The sequence below is a fragment of the Rhinolophus sinicus genome, chromosome 1, assembly GCF_057876585.1.
Source record: "Rhinolophus sinicus isolate RSI-liver-muscle chromosome 1, RSI-T2T, whole genome shotgun sequence".
Classification (NCBI taxonomy): Eukaryota; Metazoa; Chordata; class Mammalia; order Chiroptera; family Rhinolophidae; genus Rhinolophus; species Rhinolophus sinicus.
In genome coordinates, this window is record NC_142501.1 from 92,993,760 (window position 1) to 93,019,894 (window position 26,135).

Here is a 26,135-nt window from a genome sequence, read left to right on the forward strand (position 1 = left end):
CAGAGCCAATTTTACTTCTTTTTTCTTTTTCTTTTTTTTTTTCTTTTTTTTTTTGTGCTTAATCATCGACTGCCACCAGATTCCACAAAGAGAATTCTGGTAGATTGAAAACAAGGCAGCCTCGCTCCCACCTCAGTATCACCTTGAATGAGTTGTGGCTGGGCAGATAGGGCACTTAGTTCGTACACACACTGTGCTTTCCATGCCTCAGTTTCTCTGTGAAGCAGGAAGACTGGCTTAGCAGACTATGGTGAGATCATGTCTGTCTTAGTCCATTCGGGCTGCTGTAACAAATCAGCATAGACTGAGTAGCTTACTTCTCACGGTTCTGGAAGCAGGAAGTGTGAGATCGAGGCCCCAGCGTGGTTGCATTCTCTGCTGAGGGCCCTCTTCCGAGTTCATAGCTGATGCCGTCTCACTGGGGCCTCACGTGGTAGGAAGGGTGAGGAAGCTGCGAAATCTCTTTCATAAGAGCATTAACCCCATTCCTGAAAGCTTCGTCCTCATAGTGTAATCACCTCTCAAAGGCCCCACCTCCTAACTCTGTCCCATTGGGTGTAAGGATTCCAACATGTGAATTTGGGGGGAGACAAATATTCAGACTATAGCAATTTCTGGGAAGTCACTAAGCCTCCTGGGGAAAGTGCCATCCAGAAGGAATGTGCGCTCAGCAGGGCCCCTCAGCCTGGGAAGTTTGCACCCAGCTAACTCAAGACAAAAGGAACTCGACCTCTCGTGTTCTGTCATCTCTCATCCTGAGCTCATTTATTCTATCTCTTCATCTAGATTTCTGCCTAACACTGTAATATAATTTCAAGGCTCATCTTAATGCATCCTTGCAGTTGGATTGTCTGGAGACACAGCATAAACCGTGCTACAAACGTTTAAAACTATACTCACACTTTCTTGTGACTAATGCCACCCATCACTGGGCTTTGCCAGATTTGAGCCCAGTTTTTCACCATTTACTCTCTTTCTCTGTCTCTAGACCTTGTCGTTCTTCATATTATTTATTTCAAGAACTCCTGGCGTATATGGTATTTGGCCAATGTCTTGCTTCAGGCTAACATTAACCAACAGCCCCACAAATATTGTACTCAGCATCCGATGTACCAGGCAGTGTGCTTTGCACCAGGGACACTTGGCACCAGTGGCTGCGAGCAGGCTGGCGAGCCTGGGCCGGCGGGTTGCCATTTTAAGAACAGACCTCCCTGACCTTGATCCACTCTTGGACGTTAGAGACGCCCCAGTTCACCATCTCATTCACCCTTAGAAAACCTGCTATTCAGCCTGGTACTCCTATTCCCACTTACAAAGAAGCAGTGAATAAACGCATTAACCCATTTTGTATCGATTCCTACACCTTATATTAAGTAACATTCAGAAAAAGGGGGGGGAAGGAAGTAATATATATCGTGTCTTTGAAGAATCAGACATTACACTAGACATTTTCCATTTGTTATCTCAATTAATCCATAAGACAAGTAAAATGGTCTTTAGGAAACCAAAGTTCTGAGAAAAGCTAAGTAATGTGTCCAAAATCAAACAGCCAAATTTTTTTGTTGTTGTTTTTATGGGATTTTAATGCAGGTTTAAGTGATTCACAAACCAAGCTCTTTTAACTACACCCCCATTGAAACAACAAATGCAAACAAGCTGAAATGCACTCAGTGGGTCCTCAGCAAGTGTGCATTTTCTTTCTTATAAGCAAATCCGAGACAAAAATAAAAAACAAGCCATTTTCAAGTAACAGCTCTATGGAAATTAATACTAGTCACTCCGTTGCTCTGTCTCTACCTCCTCTGAAGCCCCTTACCTCCCCGTACCTCTCATTCACCCATTCTGTCTTTGGTCCCGATGTTCTGCTAGACTGGCCTACACCTTCTGAATTTCCTTTCCAAATCTGAAGTGACAGGTACTTTCAGGGGATGAGACAGTCACCTGCTAGGTGGGCTCAGGAAAGAGAAACAACAGCTTACTACACTCTCCTGTTCATGTGTATGTACACACACACACACACACACACACACACACCCTTGCAATGGAAGACTTGCAAGTTGTGGAGACAAAAATTCGATTGCTAAATTCCTCCAAGGCAGAAACTGCTTCATATGCATTTTCTTGTCCCATGAGAGGCATTCAGAGAAAGTTTAATGCATGTATGCATGAATGAATGAATGAGAATTATAGAACTAGAGAACAAGGAAAAGAGAGTCAGAATATTACTGTCAGAAATCACTATGAGATCATTGGCCTTCCATCAATGCAGACATCTCTACTTTCTGCCATAAGAGATTCCCTGTCTCTAGAGGCAGCTCTTTGGGGAATGTTCCTTTATACTGAATTGAACATGCTCCTTTGTACCTTCCACTTATTAGCACGGCTTTTCCATTTCCTCTTTCTGTAGTTGTTGGGCACCTCAGTGATGATCTTTACAGGGCACATGGTGCAGCGCAAGAAATGCCAATAAACAAAGTGATTGCAGAATAGGGCAAGGGTTATGCTGGGGGAAATGGTCAGAAAGGTGCCAGTTAAACTGAGCCCTGGAGGTTGAACAGGAGCCAGAAGAAGAGCATCTCAGGCAGAGGGAAGAGCAAAGGCCCTGAGGCAAGGGTGAGCTCAGCTTTTTCTGGGAACTGAGAACAGTGAGGGAAAAGGACGGGTAGGCAGGGCCCCAGCATGCAGGCCCTTGGGACCTGTAAGGGGTGTGGATTTGCTCTGACTGCCCTCAGAAACCACAGGGAGCAGAGGCCTTAAGTGGGGCATTATATAATCTGATTGTGGTTTTGAACCAGCATGCTGCCTGCTTAGTGAAGAATGGACTGGTGTGGGGCGGGGAGGGGAGGGAGGTGGCAGTTAAAGCCTATTCCTGGCAATGCAGGTAACAGCAGTAGAGAGGGAGAGAGGTGGGCAGAGTCGTGACTTTATCTGATGGTGAAGTGGATGTGAGGGTGAGGAAAAGAATCAAGGAAAGCTCTGGATAGTCTTTGAGCAGGACTGCCTCTCACCTATCTTTCTATCCCTCCAGATGCTAGCACAGTGGCACCCGGTAGCATCAGGCACTCTGTAAATGTCACCTGAATGAGAGAAAACCAGGGCTGGCCTCCACAAACAGCATCCCCTGCTGGACTCACCCGCTCAATCCTCAAGGCCACTTTTGCCCCACTGAATCACAGTGGTGCCCCGCAGGTTCCCAAACACCCCTAGAGGGCAGTGCACTGAGAACCATGGTTGGAGGCTAAGGTAGGACTTCCTTCAGCCTGTTACTTAATTTTCCTTGAAACCTATTTATCCCAACTATTAAGAAACCAGTGTCTCCCACCATCAGTGGAACCCCCTCAACCCAGAAACTCAGCACATACAGATGGTGCCAAAAAAAATGTATTCACATTTTAAGAAAGGAAAACTGTATTAAAATTGTAATACTCAATATATATGGATAACAAAAGATGAATACAAGTCACATTTGACTTCTGCAATTACAAGAGGGGCTCAAAGTGGTTACCATCAGCGTCCAGACACCTGATTACGGAGAACTACTGCTTGAGCAACGCTGACCAAAGTGTCCGCTTGTGTACATTTTTTGGCACCCCTGGTATACGTCACATTCCAATAAGTAGGAAAGAGAAGGAAGGGAGGCAGTAAGGGGACTACCCAGAACAACTCAGCCCACCCCCACCAGCCACCAGCTTCAGTCCTGAGTCGAAGCGGGCATTGCGTGGGGCCGAGCTCCTGCCTGCTTCTCAGCAGCCTGATTGGTGTGTGGGCATTACCCCGATTATTATTTATTTGTCGAATGCCCACAGGGCACCTGATGGAGCAGTACACGGAGACAGGCACAAATGGGCTTTGTCAGGGGGGATCCCCGCCTGCTCTTGTACCCAGGTATTTGCATATTTTTGCAACATTGTGACAGGTTTCTTTCTTGCCTGGTGCTTGAGAGCTTTAAAGTCACATGAATGATAAAAAATAATTATATGACTTGCGTAAAGCCTTGTGTGGGAAGGGTAGTATAAGCTATTACATTTAATTATTTAACGTAGAAAATTATTCCCACCATATAAAGAAGCCCAGTGGGAAAGTCCACTGGTTCCATCTCCATTCCTGCCACTGGGAAAGAGACCGGACCCTGCCAAGTCTGGAAGGGATAGAAGGATCCCCAAACCTGCGGGGCTGGGTTACCCTGACCCACCAGACCTGCGGCGCTGTCAGTGGCTCCCAACCACTGCTGCAGGGGAGGGAGGGGCGTTCCATGATGCAGGAGGAAGGCAGCCAGGGCTCAAACCACAGCACCAGTAATAGGAACAATCACAGCCACCAGCAGGCACCGAGCACTTCATGTATGGACCCAAATAACCCCCCAAACCGTCTGAGGGCGTGAGTATTCCCATTGGACAGGAAGGAAGCGGAAGTTATGGTAATGTGCCTGCACAACTCAAGGCCCTCTGCCAGTGAGGGCAGTCTCTCATTTCGTTCACATTTTGTTCCCTTAAGTGGGTGCAGGTAGCTGGCTATCATGATCGCAGTGGGTCACACCTGCCCCTTCACTAAGGAGAGGTAGGCCCGTTAGGTCAGGAGGGGCACGGAGACAATGGGATGAGATTTGCTGCATCTGGGTTTGGAATGCTCTCCCAGAGCCAAGGCCGGCGGGACTTGGCAGAAGGGAATTTGAGGCAGGCAGACCACAGAGGGCTGCTGTAGTTCCAAGTTCATCCTCTGCTTCTCCTCGTGCGCCCGCTCCCGCCGCTGCCTCATCTCTGCCTTCCCTGCTCCTGCAGAGTGCTCACATGTTCCTCTGAACTTAAAGTTACCTGCATACACCACAGTGCGTCTGCTGGCCATGCCCCAGCCCACGATGTACCCATCCACACCCTGCCCGACCGGAGTCCTTTACAGGAGCCAGGGCATCCCCAGCATGAAGCGCCTGCCGTCTACTCAGGGGCAAGCCGAGGTGCAGAAAGAACCTCCTGAGGTCCCCAATAGAAGCTTAGTCAACAACCCCAGTTGTCCTCTGCTCCCAGTGGGGAAGACTGCAGGTGTCTGTATGCCCACACCATGCAATTCCAGGCGCCCAGTAAGCGCTCATTACGTGTTGGTAAGATAAATAAATGAACGAGAGGCCTTTGAAACTTTCCTGGGGAGGGAAAAGCTTAATTTTCCAAAGAAGAATTAGAGCAGAAGGCATCCAGTCCAAAGTGTACAGTCCTCCAGCAATTTCGAGAGCAGCCCCCATCACCACCACCACCACCAGAGGCAAGGGCCTGCTCCCTTGCCCCATCCCCTACCTGCTCCTGCCCTTTGTCCCCACCATCCCAGGCGATCCATGCAGCAAGGGAGCGTGAGCCTCCAGGCACAGCTGAATGAACACATCACAGGGTGGGAGCTAACACAGGAAAGTAGAAATCCTCGCTGCCTCCCAGGCGGCTGGGGCCAGGAGCAGCTGTGTGGTCCAGTTATGCCTTCTCCATTAGACACCACTAATTGCCATGATTACTGTTATGCCTAAATGACATCCAATGTAATACAATTTATATTATCTCTGCTTGGTGTCAGTTACCATTGTGTCCCATGTTCCATGGGATCGACTCTTCACAGACACACACTGAGATACGGCCACTGCTGCCTCATCCCCGCTGCATTCAGCTCCCCCATCTCTCCATTCCACAGGACCCCGGGAAAGACCATGTGTCCAGGAACTGGACACTCTTCCCCACTCACCAGCCAGTGCCCCTGCACAGCTGCCCGCCACACTCCCTCACAGGCAGGGGCTCTACTCTCTTTCCCTGGGTGACCTATAAGCCATCTTTTGCCCCCTCTCTCCCATTTTAGGCCCTGCCTCCCCCAGATGGCCTTGACCCCCTCCTCCAGCTTCTGTGGGTTCCTGCTGCTTTCTTGAGTTGCAGTGTCAGTTCAGAGGCCCTGGGCCTACTCTGGGAACTTTCCATCTGCCCCAACTCCTCTCATACTCCTCTCCTCTCCTCTTCTCTTCTCTCTGTCTCTCCCCCACCCCTTTTTTCCTGCTTCTCTCCACTTTCCACCATCTGCGCAGTCTGTACTCTTTTCCTTCTTCTCCTTTCCTGTGGCTTCTACCTTGAGTAAACTTTTCCATCAATACCCTTCTCATCTTTTTCTTCTCGTGTGATTTCTGTAATTCCTTCGCTTTCCTGCCATCTCTATCTCTTGGCAGTTGAGTTTCCCTCTCTCTCAGACACTCTTCCTTCCCTCGCCTTCCCTTGTCCATTCCCACTCTCTGTCTCAATCCCAGCAGCTGCTTGTAATCTCAGCTCAGGTCTCCCACTTGGGCCCTCTGGGGCCCTGTGTGTCCCTGGAAGGGAACAGTCTCGGGGGAGAGGCCCCCAGACAGACCGAAAGTCCAGAGTCCACTTCCCTATCAGAAGCCCAGTCACCTCCTCTGTGAGCCTTTGTTTCACCTTCTCTCTGATAGAGACTGACGATGGGCAGGAAGGAACAGAGAAGGGAAAAAACCAAGTAATGGCAGCAAAATAACCTTTGCCTCAAAATTCCTAAGAATACACAACACAATCCTAGGTGTGCTGGATTTCTTATGAATCTCTTCTTACGACCAACCCATTTTAAAGCTTGTGCTGCCTCTGAGATGACCACAGCAGCGACCTCTGCTCTGGGCAGCGAAGGAGCTAAGAATCCAGAATTCAAGGGCAAAGGCATGTGCCTACCACCTCTCCCACTGCAGCCCTGCTTTCCAGGATCAGACTGGAAAACAGACCCACTCGGCCACTCATTCCTCTCTTCACAGCCCTCTAGGCAGAGAAGAGGGAGCTGGGTCTTCCCCCTGTAGGCTTAGTGGTTTCTCAGAACCTGGCAGTTGACTGTCTACATGAACTTGAGCCTAACAAAAGTTAACCATGACAACTTGCACACTGTCACTAATCTCAAAATACTACCAGCCAGATTTCATTCAAGAATCTCAAGACAGTCACATTACTCAGTAGTGACTCAAGAAAGGCAGAAAGGGCCTTAGAGACACAGGAAAGGAGAGCTCAGGATTCCAGAAGTTTCAGCCTCCTCCCTCCTCCTTCCACACACCTGGGTTAGCCATACCCTCTGCTCAGTGCCACCCCCAGAACTAAACCTGTGAACCCTACTTAACAGATCACCTCTAGTAACCATGACAGTAGCTCATACTTATTTAGAGCTTACTTCAACCAGGCTCAGGTCTAAGCGCATTATAGCTATTGGCTCATTTAATCCTCGCCATAACCCCATTTTATAGGTGGGGAAACTGAGACATGGAGTGGTTAAGTTATTTGCTCCAGGTTATCCAGCTAATAAGTGCCAGAGGTAGGATCTGAACCCAGACACCCTACCCCCAGAGATCATGCTCTTAGCTACTATGCTGCCTCTTTCAACTTGCACTAGCACCTGCTAGGGAGGTGAGTCAGGGCACAGATAATCCAAAAGAGAGGAAAATCCAAAATACTTGTGCATGCGAAATGCATCACATGATACTTTTGCAACAGTCTTTCCTTCCTAGTCATGATTTGCTGACGCTAATATCAACTTGGTCTACGTTTTCTCAGCCCACGGCAGCCCGTGGCTAGAGGGGCAGCAGCGCTCAAGAGAACGGCTTCTGCCCAGGCTGTAAGTGACTGCAGGTCACAGGACAGCTGCCAGCCAGCCTCGGGGGACGGGCACGTGACCTTCCTGAGGAGGGCCAGGCAGAGGCCCTCCACCACCTCTGCAGGGTGTAGGGCCTGAGAGGGAGCGGCTGCCAGCCCTGAATGCGCCATCCCTCCTGCACAGTCAGCCCTGCGTGGCTCCGGGGAGTCGGGCATGAAGAGGTTTGGTTCACCATGTCAGGCAGAGCCAGGAAAACCTTCTCCCTGACCCTGCCTGCTACCTTACCACTTGGGGCCCGTCAGCAGGGAAAGGCGTGACGGGTTGAGGCGGCTCCAGGTCACACTGACTTGTAAGAGAAAAAGAGCTATGGTTTTCTTCCCGTCCTCCTCCCTCTGTTACACTCCTAAATCCCCCATTACCCACGGTTTTGATCAAATGAGCAAGTGGGCAAAAACGGGAGAGAGAGAGAACGAGAATGAGTCAGAGAACACTAAGGTCGGGGTGGCCCGTTAGCTCAGTTGGTGAGAGCATGGTGCTAATAACACCATTGCCAGTTTGATCCCTGCATGGGCCACCACTGTGAGCTGTGCCCTCCTTTTAAAAGAAAGAACACTAAGGTCTTACACTCCAGAAGGGACTATCAGCCTTGTTTCTGGGAATGGGTGTGGAATGGGTGGGAGGAAGAGGCTAACCTGGGAGCTGGATCTGAAACCGTCTTCGTGCTCCTCCTTGGAGGATTGATGGGCTGTGGACAGAGGGGTGGGAAGGTGGCTGGGTGGGTCAGGGTTAAAAGCTGCCTCTTAAAGGGATCCTGTCACCAGCCCCGGCAACCATGCTCCTTCACACCTGCGTTCCAGATACATGCAAATCTCCTCAGGGCTGTGTCCACAGGAGCTCTTGGCAACAAGGGCACTGGTTGGTTTATGCAGCCGGTGGAGGCCCAGGCACTGGGCCCACCAGGCACCTTGCTACAGGCCAGAGAAGTTAGTCAAAAGCCTCCAAGAGCACAGCCTGCAGAGAGCAAGGACGAAGCATGAGGCATGAGTCTCCACAGCCCAGCCAACCCAGTGGCAGCCATGAAGGGATGGGAGAGGGCCGTGGTGGAGAAGCTGACGGCATTGTGCTTCCTTCCATCTACATGTGCTCACAGAGCCCCAGGAGGAAGGGTGACAAGTGATGCACAGCCAGGAGGCTGACAGGGTCCCTTTAGGTCTCAGCCCATCCCCTGGTGCTCCCCAGCTGATTAACTTGTGTGTTAACCTTTCCTTTGCCTGCTCTCTGCCTCTCTTCCTTTCCCTTTCCTCCTCTCAGAGGTGTTGCAGACCAAGGCCCACTCACCCATTTTGTTTCAGGTCTCTGGTGGATGAAAGACCCCAACTCATCCTCCTTTCTTGAGCCCTGAGCTTTCCACCTTCCTTCCTCTCCTCCTGCCCCCACATCCAAATCATGTTTTGTTACCACGTTTTCTAGGCTAGATGCTGAGCATCCTGGACTCTACTCTGGTTCCTGTTTTTCTCCTTTCTCTTCCTCGACAGCACCCCTCCCCCACTTCCTTTCTGAAATAGCTTGACCCACAAAGATGGTATTCCTCTCTAGAGATATTCCCCTAGTGTTTTCTAAAACCTAATTTTAAAGCACACACATAGTTATAGTTCATTGGGGTCTTCACTCTTCACCTCCCTTCCTTCAAAATCATCGTTCTCCATTAGCCCTGAGAATGATATCTGACAACCTGAAAGATAATTCGTTGTTTCCTGCTCAGAGCATGTGACTTAAATGGGAGAGAGAGGTCTCTCTCTGCCTCAAAGGCTCTAGTATACTCAGAAAATATTCTGAGAAGCCAACAAGAAAGCCATGATTCCAAGCTGACCCTCACCTAACCCGTGCCCTAGCCAACCCCTGCTTCCCCAGGCCGCTGTCCAAAGTCTCCGGTGGCGCTTCTGTTTTCTCTTGGCAGAAATGCCTGGGAACGGAGAGTCCCCTTTCCCTGTGACCTGACCTCCCACACTAAGAATAACAGCCCTAGGACAGCATGTCTTGCGATCCCTCTGGAAAGAGGGCATGGCTGGGAAGTGGGGAAGTTAAGGGAGCTGGATAGAGCCAGGAGGAAATGGAAGAACACAGACTCTTGGCTCTTGTGAGTAAAATATAAAAAGGGAGAGTTGGCAGACTTGTAGAGAGCTGGGGAGAGCGATCTGGGAAACTCTCAGAGGAACCCTAATGCTTTCATACCCACTTGCCAATCACTAGAATTCCATCTTCTGGAGGCCAACTAGTGGCTCAGAGAATAGGAAAATTCTGGTCCCTCTGAGTAAATGTGCTCCAGCCATGTTTTGCCCCCTTTGCAGACATTCCCTTAAAAATTGAAGGAGCAAATGTTCTTTTTTAAAGAAGACAAATATCTTTAGGACTAGGTCCTTTCCACTCCACCCATGGGGAATGTGGCTGCCCTGTTCCTGGGTTTTCCTGAACTGTGAGCAGATAGCCCACAGCACTGCTCTCTAGACTCCCACACCTCTCAGACAGGCAAATGGTCCACTCTCTGTACAGAGTGCACCCACCCAGGACTCCTGGAATCCACTAAAGAGTCTGGGACAGCCTATCCCTGGGTTGACCAGTTGTCCAAGTATTGCAAAAAAAAATCTTTCAAAAACATTTATCTCTTCCCTTCTCCAAATATGGTGAAAAACAAAAAAATCCCATGCATGCAGAGTAAAGTGGTGAAGCCGGGACACTGTCTTCCCGTTCTGTGCCAGAACCTCTCCTCCATGGCACTCCTTCCTAAGAAGCCTGCATCCCAATCCAAACTCTCTACCCAGATGACACTTATCAGTCCAGGTCTCAGGAAGGGCTCTGACAACCTTGTTCACGTTGGTGACATCTGCATGGCAGTGGGACGCTGTATCAGAATGGAGATGCTGGGAAAGGAGCCTGGGGCAGGTGCTTAGGAGATACCCCGAGAGCACTGTGTAGGGCCATGTCCTGCATGACCAAACTGACACTGACCTGGGCTCTGTCTCCTTTCAGTTAGGAAAGGCTTTGCCAGGACAAAGCTGCCCCTGGAAATACTGGAGCCTGTCCAGTGCTGGGACAAGGGTGACTTCTGGTTCTATCTTCACAGAGCCCAGCTTTATGGGTATCACTAAATGATATGGTCCCCTTGTTTTCGCTGAGCTTTACGTGAGTCACCTCTGGGCCATCCTTCTGGACCACTCTGACTGCTTCTTGTTAGTTCCCAGATCACCCATGAGACCACAGCCCATTCTCTTCTAAGGGGTCATCCACCTGTGCTCCCTCCAGACAGGCCCTTCTGATGGAAGAGAACTGGGGGTGTGGGAGATGCTGAATGCGGACTGAAGAGTCCAGACACAACCCTGCAACACTGCAGCGTACACTGTCTGCCCCATGCCCGCTCCTACCCTGCTGGGAAGTAGAAAGGGCCTCTGTGCAGGAGGGTGGTGAGTCTGGAGGAAGGGGAGCTGTGTGGCCCTGGGAAGACAGGACAGGAGCATTGGCCACCCTCTCTCCCCGGGCCCTGGGCTCCTGGCCACGGTGAGGGTGTTTGGAACTCCAGCAGCAACACTGAGGTGCGGACAGTGGTTCTGGTGGCGACGTTGCTCTGTTCGTGTCTGTCTAACACTCCTTTTTAATCCTGCCCCGCCTGCCCCCCTGTGTAGGGTTACTTTAGTGATCCCTGGAATGTTTTTGACTTCCTCATCGTAATTGGCAGCGTAATTGACGTCATTCTCAGTGAGACTAATGTGAGTATGACTCTGCCCCCCAGGAACCCTCCTCCTTCTTCCTCTGCTCCTCTGCTTCCGCTCGCTCTCTCACACTCTCTCTCTTTACCTCCTTTTATTTATTTTATTTAATTTCCTGTTTTTACCCCCTTCCAGTCATGCTTTTTATTGAACCTGCCGTCGTCCTGTGAGGGAAAAAAAGTGGGAGCTTCTCCTCCTTTTTTTCCACTAGTCCCAGCTCAGCCCACTGTGCAGGGCCCAGGACCTGGGAGCCGAGTGGAGGGAGCAGGCGAGGGACATTGCCTGAGCCCCTCCCAAGGTGACCACAGCCCAGCGTAACCTTTGAACTAACCCAGCTTTTGTCAGGCCTCTCCACCCTGCAAAAACCAGGTCACCCAGATTTGAGCCGCCAGAACTGTAGAGTGGTAAGAGAGTATTTAATATGCCCACGTAACCTCTTTCTTTTCTCATTTTTTTCTCTTCTCTCCTTTCTTTCATGCTTTGTTTTTTTCATTTCTCCTCTTCCTTTTTGTTTTGTTTTTCTCCTTTGTTGTTGGTTTTTTTTTCTCTCCTCTCTTTTCCTCGGCTTCTCTGCCCCATGCAGCACTATTTCTGTGATGCATGGAATACATTTGACGCCTTGATTGTTGTGGGTAGCATTGTTGATATAGCAATCACCGAGGTAAACGTAAGTACATGGCGTCTGTCCCGAACTGTCCGTGCCTGCGCTAACACTCATTGTCTTTCCCCGGTTTTTTTGTTTTGTTTTGTTTTGTTTTGTTTTTTTATCCTTCATTTTATTTTCTCCTCCCCACCTCCTTATTTTCATTTAGTTTTTTTGTTTGTTTGTTTAAATTGGTTTAAAGGATTTTTTTTTCTTGTTGCTTTATTTTGACATTTTATTTATTTATTTATTTTTAACTTTGGAATGAGTTAAAGTTTTAAGTTTTAATTTTAAAACAAACTTAAGTTTAAAACTTTCCTTTTAAGTTTTGATTGCTGCATCTTTTTCTCTCTCCTTTTATAATCAGCCTGGCATGACTCAACTGTATAGGAGAATGCAGCTATGGGGATCGTGGACTGAGAAAACCAAGGGATAGTTACAACTTCTGGGCAGCTGCTGGGGCAGGGACCCAAACCTCCCTTCACCCCCCACCTCACCTCCTGACCACTGCTGCTCCCTCTCCTGCCTTCCCACCCACCTACCTTGGAAAGGAACCTCTCAAAGTGGGACACTGGAGTTAAGGCTCCGGCTTTGCCTGCACCGTCAGCTCAAGGCGCGGCCCATTACATTCACATTGAAAGGGCTCCAACCCATGTAACGTCAGCAGCCCTCCAAGATTGTTTGGGAGAGAAGAGAAGCAGCCATGTTCAGACTCCTGCATGCACCCCTCTTCATAGAGTGGCCAAAGAGCTAGGTGTCTGGGTGACCCACCCGGAGCTCTCCGGGGGGTGCTTTCCCCTCTGGCTGGGGCAGGAGCACCTCCCTCCCACATGCACCTGCCCAGAGAACCAACTTGCCCCAGCCTGGTTGTCCCCACTGCCACCCCCCTCACACCCGGCCTGGCTCCCTGGCCTCAGACAGAACCCCAGGCCCTGCGCTGCAAGGCCCCCTGCCGCCTCTCCCAAGAGCTGCCTCCTCCTATACAGTTCCTACCGGTTCCTGCACATGTCTTTCCGTTACCTGGCATGTTTAAACCTTCTCTCTTTATCTATAGGCCAGCCCTCTGCGGTCAGTCTTTAACATGTATTGTTTAATTTTTCTGTTGTTATTTTACCTTAATTATGAGACTGGTAATGTTTGCACAAACCTTTGATGCACTGAAACATTGAATAACAGCACGGAGCAGACGCTGTACGGTTTTTATCTAAGATGTTTGAAACTGCCATCTCCCGATTGTGTCCTGCCCTCCCCTCTGCATCCATATTTTGCTCCCAACCAGTTGAACTGACATGTTATTTTATCTGCCTGATTCCCCTGATCCAAAGCCCCTGTCTGCTCCTCTCCCAGCAGATAGACATTGGAGGGAGGCCGTCATGCTTTCCATACGTCCCCCCATCCACCTTTTGCACCCTCCCTGCTCCTCTGCAGTTCGAGATTCCATTGTCCCTGTGTCCCACATCCCCGAGTCACCTTTGTCTCATGGTGTGTGGGTTTGTGTGTGTGTGTGTGTGTGTGTGTGTGTACACTCTCCTTTGTCTTCTTCCAGTAAGTGATAGGTCATGAAAAAAAAAATCAGTCTTCCTACTCATGCTCTGTGCCCTCCTCCCCTCACACCCTGCCCCACACTCCTGAGCACACTCCTAGTTTCGCAGGCTGGACAGGCCTAAGCTGTATCTCAGAGCCAAAGTGAGTTACACAGGCGCATGTGATGGCCAGAGCCTTAGCACAGGCAGCTCGCACCCTGCAGCGCTCTCAGCTGAGGCGTACTGCGGAGGGGCATAGGGAAGGGAGCAGTGGGCCTGCCTTCCAAGGCTGTCATTCTCAGACAGCACTGCAGATCTGCATGAGAATCTATGCGAGGGACTTGGAGCCTGGTAGCAGGAAAATGCAGGAAGGTGACAGTAAGCTGCTCCCTGCATGCAGATAGGACCCACTGCCGTCCCAGGGAGTCCGCTGGGGTTCTCACTATTGGCAGGACCCACTCACATCAACACTCAGCTTACCATTTCTCCCAAATTATTGGTTTTTAAAAGAAAAACAAGGACAAAGCAAAAGGGTATAAAATTTCTACAGAAAAAGTGGCTATGTTGGGGGTAGAATGAGGTACAGGACAAGAAAGGAGCATGAAATCATCAGGCAGAGCTCTCCATTTGTAAGTGGTTTGCTATTTACAATTCACCCTTGAATTCATCTCCTGTAACTGAACCACCCTGTGAATCTGACAGGCAAGAATTCTCATCCCTAATTTGCTGATGCTAAAGGTGATGGTGGAGAGATTAAGTGGCCTTCTGTGCCACACAGTGGAATCCAGGCCTCCCGGTGTAGCCAGTTAATTCACTTTGCCCTGGGCCAGGGTTCCTATCTCTTTAATCCATGATGCCCTTAGATAAACATGCATCTCACATGTCCCCCTCTCTGTACTCCACTGGGCAGAATTTCTTCAGCCCTTACATTCTGTAATTTATATTTAAAATAATCATAGGTGGGTGTTTTTTTCTCATTTTCTAAACAAAAAATTTTTCATCAGCCACCCCCCTTGGAATTCTAATGCACCCTAACTGCTCCTCACCTGCCTTCATCCCACATGCGGGTATTCCTCACTCCTCCAGACTTGTGAGAAGTCACACCGAAGGGTGTGCGGAGATTCAGTGGGGACAATGTGTGTGATGGAGAGCCAGGGGAAGTATCTGGAGACCCAGCACTTATTTCTGGGCCACTTTCTCCCCTTCCCAGATAATTAAAGGCTTCTGAACAAAAGGAACAAATGTAACATCAGCCGGCAGGAAGGTGGGGTAGGAAAGGAAGAGAGGGCTAGATGTGAAGTCAAAGCGGGCAGGTTGTTGAGTCTTTCTTTTTCTTCCTGTAGAAGATGTAGCTTCCTCACCTGTCAAAGGAATATGATGGTATTTATGGCACTGTGCTTTGAAGCTCAAATAAGAGCATGTGTTTTCAAACTCTATGTAAACTGTAAAGCACTAGTGATTGGGAGAGACTGTAGCACCCAAGCAAATGACATTTTCTCCCAAACCTGCTGGAATAGCTGGGAGGGCCTAACCCCTGCCCAGTTGTATTTAATTATAATTTACAACCCGCAGACACTGTGAGAGCCCTTGTTTCCTGGATATGATTAGATTCTTGGAGAGGTTGACAAGTGCGGCCAGATCAAAGCCAGCAGAACTTATTGGCCACTGCCCATGACTCAAGCCTCGACAGGGCTGTTCCACAGGCACAGCTGTGGCACAACCCTGCACTCGGATAGCAACCAATATGGACGACACATTATACGAGCAATACCGCTCAGTCTCAGAGGGAGGGCCTTCCACCCACATGGGTCTGCCTTCAGGCCACTGGTAACTTACGGGTCTGGACACTCCCTGGTGCAAGGATGTTTACAGCTCCAGGATGCTTTCCCCAGGTGCCACTTGAGTCCTTCCCAGAATTTTCTAGTCTTACTCTCATCCCAAGACATCCATTCCCAGATATGTACTCTATGTGGTAGGAATCCACACTAAAAGCCTCATTGGAATCCATGAGGACTTTTCACCTGTAACTTGTCATCTTTGACTCTTGTACACCTACAGAAATCCACGCTCATTTCCCTCACCTAATCGCCATATCACCCTGCCTTCCAAATACTCCGCCACATTTAAACTCATCTCCTCTTAATTGTCTCTTTCCTTCTTGCCTTTACTGGGCTATGTATGGCACCCCTCCCTCTCAGCAAATGGAGTTCCTACCAATGCCAGGAGCCACCATTCATTCTTGCCACCATATTTATTGTCTCACTTTCTGTGTGTCAGGCACAATTTTAGGCACTTGGAACATATCAGTGGACAAAACATACTAAGTCCCTTCCTCATGAACTGACATTCTAGCGTCGGGGGAATAATCAGACAGTGAGCAATGCAATAAGGACAGAAAATAAGGACATCATACCATCTGTTAAAAGATGGTAAGTGCTTTGGAAAAGCACTAGTGTTGGGTACGGGGCATCAGAGGTGCTGGGAGCAGTGAAGGCAGGTGCTGGTTTAACTAGGCTCAAAGTGAGGAGTTCCGTGCAGGTATCAGAGAGGAGCTCTGGGGGAAGGGGCAACAGCCAGTGTGGCTGGTGCAGAATGAGCAGGGCAGAAGGAGGGGTGGGGCTCGGAGAGGGGGACCCCATTTGGGCTTTTATGCTGAGCAAGGAGGGGAAACACTGGTGCCTTTGAGACAAGGTGTCCCATGATCTGACTTCCATTTGCAAAGGACAACTTTGCTGTCCGCAGGAGTCAGAGCAGACACAGAGCACCCTGTAGAAGGTGCATGCGGTAACCAGCCGGAGGGCATGGTGGTCTGCCACAAAGCAGCCGCAGAAGTGATGAAAAGCAGAAGTGGTGAAAAGGGTCAGATTCTCAGTCTGTTTTGAAAATAGAACTAACAGTATCTCCTGACAGACTGGATGTGGGAGTGGGAGAAAGAAGCATCCAGGATATCTGTGAGGTTTGGGCCTAAGCAGTGGGAGGGTGCAGCTGGTATCAACCGGGAAAGACAGGAGGTGGAGTACGTTGGCATGAGGGCACACAGCCAGAGGTCAGAGCATAGAGTTGTCAGCATAGAGAGAGTATTCAAAGCCGTGACAGCGCTGCAGAGCTCCAAGAGAGGGAAGAGACGAGAGAGACGAGGACTGAGCCGGGGCCTCCAACATGAAAAGAGCGGGACCCTTTGTGCTCAGAGCCAGCCTGGTTCAGCTTCTGTCCAGTCAGGGAGATGCCTCTGAACCACGGCCCGTGTAACCAGAAGGCATCTAAGTCCCCACCTTGTATAATTCCACTGGGCTCTGCTGCCAGGGCTGGGCACAGGCCACTGCCCTTCTCCTCCCCGAGCATCACCTTGTCCTCACTCAGAGCCTTCCCTGCCTCGGCGTCCCCTGGAAGAGCAAAGGGCAGCACTTTGTGCCTCTAAGGAAGCCTTCTGGTCTTCCTTTACTTCTCAGATCTCAAATTATACTTTCCAGAGGGAAAACCCAGAGACGTAACCCCTGCGATTGTTAATGGAAGTTCCTGTAGCATCAGAAACTGCTCCCTACATCCCAAATTGGAAACAGGTGGATGCCTGGCCAAAAGCCTTTCCCAACATTCTTCTTTTTCATTCTGTAGTTAAGTTGGTTGCTGAGAAGTCTGTATTCTTGCATGATGGACACAGAGAAATACGACCAAACTGGGAATGAAGAAACCTGTGTTTTTTCCAGCTCTGGCACTGTTAAGCCATGTGACTTAGAGGAATCACCCCCATTCTCTGGGCCTCAACTGCCTTGAATGCAAATGAAGGTGAGGGTAGGTTGAGATTCTCAGAGGGCCCTTGAGCCTCTAGCACCCCATGATTCTAAATGGGGCGTTTTCTGATCGTTTGAGGCAGATGTTCATGTCTTCCTCCCCACCTTGCCAGATTCCAGATCTAAGGTGGGGTTCCTGTCAGAAAGCCCCCAAGGCCATGTGGGAATTGGCGCACTTGGCTTTGGCATGGCTTAAGTGGAAATCTCCAGAGAGAAGGCCCTGGAGGGACCTCCGGGGAGAGGAGTGGAACAGAGATTGTGTGAGGCTTGGAGCGCTTCTGCGGAAGGTTCAGAGGGAGGAAAAGCGGAAGATTTACTTAGGTGCCAAAATGCCAGTCCACAGAAGTGACCAGAGCAGGAAAATAAAGGAGCAACGGCACTGCTGTGGTCTTAGCTGATTAGAGCAACGTGGAGCTGGGAGGAGGTGGGGGGGGAGGCAGAAGGCTGCTCTTGGACGAGTGTGTGCCAGGCATCCTGTAAGGACGTAACACACAGCCAGGTTGCCTCCTCAGAGTGCTTATTGTCCGCAGGACCAACAGTTTGCACCAGGTCATGCATCTAACGGATGGCAAGACTGAAATTCAAATCCATTTCTGTGGGAAAATTGCCTCTTGCATTTCCACAGAGCCCACTGGCTAAATCACTGGGCCAAGCTGGCCTGGGCATGGCATCGCCGAAGGGCCCCTGCCAGTCACTGATCCTCATTCAGTGCAGTCCCAGCAACGTGGCCTGGGGCAGAGAGGCTTGACCTACGTTCTGTGTGCCTACTGCTGTGCTCAGTGCCACACCAAGGCAGCCTGGGAATGCTCCAGCAGCAAGCGCTCTGCGCGTGCCATGTTCACACACCTCATTAATGGGCTCAGGAAAAAAGGGCAAAGCAAGTGGAAAGCCCACCCCCTCCCGTTGCCCACCTGACTTATGCAACTTGAGAAGAAAATGGAAGCAGGGGGAATAATGAGGGAGAGCAGGACAAGGCAGGGTGGGGCTCACATCAGGGCCTCCAGGCGCTGCCCCAAATCCTCCTTACCCCACGCCTGGAGCCGGGAGTATCTTCCCACCACAGACCCACAGACATAACTTCTAAAGAATTGCCACTCGTTGGCTTCCCATACAAATAATAAAGCAACTTTGGCTCCTTCTCTGGCTTCGGGGCCTGGAATAACGGGGAAAGCAGTGGTCCTGCAGCACAGTGTTTGCTGCACACCCCGCTCACAGCTGAGTCAAAGAGCTCAGCCCGCAGACTCCAACCTTCTCTCCATCCTTCAGCCCACACTGCCTCCATGGCCTCAGCCTGGCTCTCTTGATCTGCATTTTCCTGCCCCTGCCATAGCAGAGAAGGGGCCAGAACAGCACGAGAAAGGCAAAGCTAAGTGGTCCCCTCCCCGCCAAGAGCTGTGATGAGGGTAAAGGCAGAAAGTAGATTCATCCAAGGATGCCAGGGTGGACGCAACTTTGGAGACCACCTAGCCCAAGCCCATCCCCATGGACTCCACACACTGAGCATCTGCTGTGGAACGGGGCCCAGGATATGTTGGCAGAACAGATGAGGACGCTGAAGGCAGGGGCAGGAAACAACCTGCTCATTCCCAGCTTTTTAATAGTAAGGCCAAACCAGAACCTGGCCCCTAACTCCCAATCCTGTGTGTTTAATGTCGGGCACTCAAATGGTGGCATTGCCACACATTGTCTAGACGATAATGGTCAGTGTGTCCTGAGCTGGTTCTAAGGTAAATTAAAGCAGGATTATTGTCTCAGGCCGAGCTGGGTGGGGCAGACTTGATCCTTGCATCTCCCTACGCCTCCATTTCCCTTTGGGGGGATCCCACCTTCTATTGCTCAGGGACCTTCCTTCCAGCCTCTTTACCCTCACCCCCACAACAAAATTAACGTGCCCAAGGTGCCTTGCTTCCAGTACACTAATTCATACTAAGGCAGCAGTGACTCGATAAGCTACCCTTCCAAAATACAATGTTACCTTTAGAGAGAAGGAGACAATGCTCAACCTAAAGATTGAACATCTAGTATGCTGAATGTAAGACTTTCAGGAACGCGACCCCTGAGTGAGAAAGTTGTTCCCCACTCTCCACCCTCCAGTTGTTTTACACAGGCAATTTCCTCCTCTGCTTGAAAATAAAGTTGGCCCTCGAGAGATCGCAGAGCCCCAAGCATTCCTCATGGGGAGACAACACATAACCATCGGCAGTGCAGCTGGAACTGGAAGAACCATTTTGAAAACCCCCAGGCCTCTGAAGAGTGAGGCTGGCTGTGTAGGCAGCAAAGGAGCACTGTAAGGCCACACATGGTAGGAGAGGCAGCCCCTGCAAGCACGTTCCCCAAAGCTGGTGCCTTGAGAAGTGTCTTGCAGGCTTCACCCGAAAGGTTCATGGGAACCGGTTTTTTATGGACATCCTGATTTGGGTTCTTCGTTCAGCTGTTGGATCATCTGACAGTTATAACCTGTCATTGCTCCCCTTGCCCTCTGCCTTCCAACCAGGACCCCTTCACCTTTTGTTTTCTTCTGATTTTCTTTCCTTCCCTATTCATTTTTTCTATCCATATACAACTCTCTCCCTTCCCCTAAAATAGAAGAGTGAAAGGAAGCTGTCACAACACACCCCTTGATTTGGCCAGACAGCCATCTGGGTCGCGCCAGTGTCTGTTACTTGAGCTCTCACAGGCGGAGCAAGCTTTTGTTGCTGTGTTTGCCAGAAAGCTTCTAAAGCAAAGGAGCCTAGAATATTCCATGTGTTGGTAGAGAGAGTGAGAGCCTCACCTCAGTCAGGCTCAAAAATGCCCACAAGTGCCCCAGAAAGCATCGTCACTTTTGTTGACACTCATTTACTCTCCATGTCTGTGCCCCCACCCTGAGAATTGTCTGCTTTTGTTTGTTTCCTTTTTGAGTCTGTTTCTGTCTATCAACTCTTGTTGTCTGTCTCCCTTTCTTCTCTGTCCTTCTGGTCTCTCTCTCTCTCTCTCTCTCTCTCTCTCTCTCTCTCTCTCTCTCTCTCTCTCAGAAATCTTTCATGTTATTAGCACCGCTGACAGCTGATATCAGTCATCTATTCTTTATGGGTTTCTTTTGTTTGAATGACTAGACACTGCCTGTCCTTCCCAAGGGAAGATGAAACTACCCTGGCAATTTGGTAATCAGTCTTGTTTAGTGTGAGTCTCTGGCAGGTAAAGCACGTGGGGAGATATCAGGCTGCAGGTGAATAACACAGTGACTCCTGCAGCTTAAGCTGCTTCCAGCCACATGAGCCAGTCACAGCTTACACTACAGGCTGTCACCACTGCCCACCCTCTGCAACTTAGCACACAAAGACAGGAAGAGCACGGGAGAGCCAGAAGTCAGCCTCCATGCTCTGTACCTCTTCACGAATCCCCTTGGGGCCAAAGACCACCTTGAGGGCAGCTCTGAAGGGCATTTCCTCTGGGTACCTGTAGCCACAGATTCAGGAGAACCAGTCTCCTTCTGGCTAGAAATTTTCCTTGGAAAACCAGATGCAAGCCAGGGGTTTCAACACAGTGGGCAAGGGGCAGGAGGGCTGCTGTTCTTTCCACTCACCACCTTGTCATCTTTGGGCGTAGCTTCTTCATTTGTTTTCTGCCCTTTCTGTCCAATGTTTTTGCCTCCCTCATAATTCCCCCATCTTCCTCTTCTTACTACTGCCCTCCACAGATCCATGTCCATCTCTCCATTCATACCTGACCGAAATGGAAATACTGTTTAAGAATTACTTTCAACTACCGTGTTTCCTTTATTCGCCCTTATATCTGAAAACTATTGACATCTACCCTCAGCTTCTGTACATCCCAGGTGACTTGTGCTAGTTTACACTTTGCATTTCCCTTAGCAAGGAAGCTCTTCATGCAACTTCAGAAGACTGTAATTTAAAACATGTTTTGCTTTGGCCTCCTGGAAAGTCCCTTCCCTGCTGCTACCTCTGGTGGCTCTAAGATTCAGCATCTCCCAACTCCTTCACATCTATAAAGCCACACTAGTTCCTGGGATGTTCATTTCTCCTGGTTGAAAGAGGACATGAAAGGATAATGAGAACCCCCCTCTTAACCAACACTCGCTGGCCCTGGCCATACAGCTGATATCAAGTGTCTCTAGAAGCCCTTGGCTCCTGCCTTTGCCAGTTCTCAGACTGATAATTCCCAACCTGATAGTTGTCTTGCCACCCAAGACTAACTGGGGTCTCACCAACAAAGCCCCAATCCCTCGGCTTCCCACCACACCATGACACTCACAACTGAACTAGCCATCTTGTCTTGCAGATCAAATTGAGAAGAGAGTAGTGACAGTGAAAACAGAGAAGCAGAGCTTGGGATGGGGTGGGGGCAATGCCGGCTGGACCAGACCTTAAGGTGTAGAATAGAATTTGTATCAATATCCTCTCCCTAAGTTCTAGACAAGAGAATTAAAAAATAAAATAAAATTTAAAAAAGCCAGTGTTCTATAGCAGTATAGCCAGTGAAAGACCCACATACTCCCATGACATTGTTTTTGACTCATATTTTAGAGGAATTTCAGTGACCCTGATATTATAATCATTGCCTCAATGGCAGCCATTGGGATTGGGGAGCCCATTTCCACTCAGCCAAGACCAGCCTTCCGTGGAGAGCATCAGAGGTAGTCTGAACCTCTCAAAGTCAACGTGTCCTGGAGGGTACAACAGTGACTTATGATCTCTCCAACCAACTGACCTCAAGTGAATAGTCTGGAAGATAACTTGGTTGACTACTACCTGGCCCCTAAATCTCTAGTAATCCTTGCCTCTTGGCTGTGCTAAAAAAAAAAAAAAAAAGAAAGAAAGAAAGAATGGGAAGGGAAAAGTCCTTCCCTTTTTTATATGGTTAAGGGCTATTTTCAACAACCTTTTAGTTCTCCAGAGAGACAATATAATGTTAACAATTGGGAAGCACATTCCACTGATTGTCACATCCATCCTCTTGGGAAATCCTTCCATCTAGAACCCTCTCTCTGCCAGCCTCTGGTATTCCCTGAGCATCCTCCGTGTGGTCTAAAGATAGTACCCAGGTGAACAGGAAAAATGAGTACATTTCAGAAACAAAGACTCATCCACTGAGGTGACACTTCAATTTGATCCTGAACTTCATTCAGAAAGACAGTTTTCCAGAGAATCTCTCTTATTAACTGCCCAGTGCCAGTCCTATTGTCGCTGCCAGCTATACCAAACCAAGCTAATCTGCATACGTATACTGAAGTAAGTTAATTGGCTTTTCCTTTCTATTTGCCCTTAGTCTGTTAGCTGGAACACAAGCCTCTGCCTCTTGCGTTGAGTAATCACCTTATTTCATTTATAAAAAATGCATGAACAAATTAATTACCCCATCATCTTTAACCCCTTGAAAATTGCCAGATCATTAGAAAACAAAGATGAAAGAATTGGCTGCTCAAAAATTTACTTCACACCTACTATTAGTGGGTACAGCAGCGTATTAAAGCTCAGCCAGAATGTCGGGGGAGTGGGCAGTTGTGTTGTCTCCTATGGGAGGGGAGAACAGGCAGGGCCTCCAGGCTCTTGGGGCATAGGTCTTCGGGAGTCTTACCACCTCTCTTCCCCAGGAAGACCTTGGATGGAGAAACTATAAGCTAACTTGGGGGACCTGGGAGCAAACCTGGGAAAAGGGCAGAGATGGATGGCACAAGTACTCCAGGCCACCAACTAATTTTGAATTTAGCTCATAAAGTAGATCTGATGCTAGGTAGTTTTCCAAGACATGTACTAGGGAGTCACGAGAGTGACAAGCAACACAAACACATCTCTGGGCTGACAGTGCAGGTGCTCCAGCCTGGCTGGTCCAGGCTCCCCTTCTAGCTCACCAGGGGGTTCCACTTGCAGCCAGACAAGGGGACCCAAGACAGGAACGACTATACTGCGTCCTCCAGGAAGGCCTTTTGGGATCTGGCAGTGTATCAGTGGACCGTGGGTTCTCGAGAGCCGGGGCTGTGTGTTGGGCTTCCTTGTATTGCGTCCACTTAGAAATCACTCCGTGATTGCTGTCTGATAGCCATAGTTATTTTTGAGACCATGGATTTTATAAACATGGTTGCTCACATTAGAACAGGCTTGTGTGAGAGGCTGACAGGCAACACTGCTCCAGCAAGTCAGAAGCGCCCTCTGAAGAACATGGGTTAAGCCCGAGAAAAAAATTAATCTGTGAGTCTCCCTTCTGCCCCAGTGAGAGTCTCTGGAGCACTCTGAGCACCGAGTGAGAGGCCCGTCCTCCCACTCACTGCTGCCCTAACGGCTCTTCCTGACTGCTTCCTGTCTCCTGGAATAGAGACATATCGTGAGGATTCTTAAATGAATACATAGTATTAAAATAATAAGACATGATCGAGGTGATTAGAATACACCTAAAGCTAAATCTTGAACCAAAATATGACTTAAATAGATGAGACCTTAAATAGGATCTCTAAGGCTAAAAATCAACACAAAAAAAGACAGTTCAGACATTAAAAACCCCAAATGAGGGATTCTGAATGTTTAAGAAGTAAAATAAAACACGTAGTTTAACTTTTTAGATGGTGGGGGAGCTATTCAGTTGGACCAGGTGACCCAGGTGGGTTCTCTAAATGATCTCCATTCTGGTCTTGTTCAGGATGGGATTGACCCAGAAGACCTTCAGGCATTTGCCCAGTGTTCTTAGCAGTAATGGGTGGCTTTGGTAGTTTTCAGGGTGGACCCAAGAGGGGAACAATGGCCCAAGCCTGCTGGGAACTCTGCCTACTGCCTGGCATACTACTTACTAGTGTAGACTGACCTCTGTCTGACCCTCACACTCCCTCCCTCACTGAAGCCCTAAAGACAAAGAACTCCTGTCCGTAAACACAGGAGCACAAGCACTTGACCATCCCGAATTTCCTGTGTGTGTGTGTGTGTGTGTGTGTGTGTGTGTGTGCGCGCGCGCGCTCATGCGCGCACGCCTCTGTGTTTCCATGTTTTATTGCAGCCCGCTAGCAAATTCTAGTAAGCCCCCTCCAGGCATGTAGATTGACCTGGCAGCTACTATTCCTCAAGAAGCAGGAACAGATCTAGACTATGTTCTATAAATGACTGAAGAGGCGTCCCTTTCCTTTTCATCCCTTGCTTCACCTGTATCTCCACCATTCCCAAAAAAAGACATCCTACCCGTTTGCTAGGGAAAAAAGGAATTTGCTGAGAAATCTGTTGCGAAGGAGTATTTTCAGTCTGCAAGCAAATGTCTAGCTGTGCACATTTCCATCCTTCAAAACTCCCATCACACGTTTCCTTGTTTGTACCTTAACAACAGAAACACAAGAGCAACCATCTGAAAGGGAAGGGTAAAAAGCAAAGTCATGACCTTCTAGACTTACCAGCTCAGATGGTCAGGATCAGTCAGGGGCTGAGCTGTGTACTGGGGCCCAAAGAGCAGGGGCGTCTTCTGAACACGGGCTCAGGGTGCTGGGGCAGAGAGTTGCCAGGACACACTCACCTGCCGCCAGTTTCCACAGATGCTGCCCCAAAATGAGCTCAGCAGTCAGACCCATGAGAACAGCTTCTTAGGGTGTTAATGATCATATCTCAAGTTGTGTGCAGGGCTTTCAAATTACAAAACAATTCCACACTCATTATTTCATGCCATGGCCAAGGTTGCCCACACCTGTAGACTAATAGCTAAGCAGGACATCTCCCACCTGAGCCTCAGGCAGGGTAAAGCTTGACTGCAACAAGTCCTCAGAGGTTATCTTAGGACACATGGCTTATTTCAAAATCAAAGTCCAGAAGCCCTCATTTATAAGGCGTGTGAATTATTTAATTATTGGCCAGAGATGGTCCTTGGAAGATGTGAGACCCAGCTACGTGGAGCCCACACTCATGGCGCAGAACCTGCCTGGCCTACACTTTGTATTTCTTTCACTTGTCCCCTTTTGCCCTCTCCTGCCACTGTGTTGCTCCTGTGTTAGCCAAGATCTAGAGTGCCGGCATCTTCGTTGGAGACTCATTACAGCTTATCTCTATCTGCCTTTCTTTAAAGCCAGCTGAACATTCCCAATGCTCTCCCTTTATGGTAAGACCAACCCTCCAGACCACGCTCTCAGCTTCTGTGACTTCCTCTAATATCCCCCACTATTACCCACCCGACCCCCCGAGACTCCTGGAGCCCAGCCTGGCTCGTGTTGCATGTAACCACCATGTCCGTCATGCACCTTGCCTGCCTGGTCTCGTGTGAACTGTGACGTGCTCTCTGTGTAATGGTGTTCTTTTCCCTCCCTGAGCTTTCCTTTGGGTTATAAGTCACTGTGATCTTGACTATCTAAAGAGCCACTGGGAGAGAACTGGACCCAAAGGCCATTTCCTGTTAAACATCCTGAGGACTCCACTGGCTAAAGTGACTAACCTTAACCTGATGTGGGAAATTTGCACAGGGCTCCTATGAGAACCATGGTAAGGCCTCCTGGGAAAAGAGGGAAGAGAGAGATGATCTAGCCAGGAGCTGGAAAGGCAGACAATGACTTCCTTCTAATCATCAATTGTCTGTACGGACTGGCCTCCCTTGTGCTCTGAGTTCAAGGTCACAGGAAAAGGTTTAAGCTGGGATTTGTTACTGAGCGTGTGGTTGAATTTCCAGTCACTCCAACAATGTTACCTGTGAATTTTTCTAAATTCCTGAAGTTCACTAAAATAAGGCTATACCCACTTTTCTGCAGCAGAAAAACAAACTTGATTCTTTGATCAGACCACTCCTGATGTGAGTCTCTGATTTACTTTGGCTTAAGGGATAGAGATGCCTCTCGGTGACCTTGAAGTCTCCTTGGAACAGCCTT

The 26,135-nt window shown here is 49.2% G+C and overlaps 1 protein-coding gene across 45 annotated transcripts in view; it reads left to right on the top strand.

Moving 5' to 3' along the window:
• The window catches only part of CACNA1C (calcium voltage-gated channel subunit alpha1 C), a 721,586-nt gene that overhangs the window by 655,366 nt on the left and 40,085 nt on the right, over positions 1 to 26,135 (top strand). For 15 of the 45 annotated variants that reach the window (XM_088801728.1, XM_088801716.1, XM_088801720.1 and 12 more), the window contains 3 exons: positions 11,277 to 11,360; positions 11,944 to 12,027; positions 25,346 to 25,378. In XM_088801728.1, the coding sequence (XP_088657854.1) occupies positions 11,277 to 11,360; positions 11,944 to 12,027; positions 25,346 to 25,378 (201 nt within the window). The remainder of the gene's footprint in view (positions 1 to 11,276; positions 11,361 to 11,943; positions 12,028 to 25,345; positions 25,379 to 26,135) is intronic. The other 30 variants (XM_088801740.1, XM_019757250.3, XM_074325153.2 and 27 more) reach the window with 8 other exon arrangements.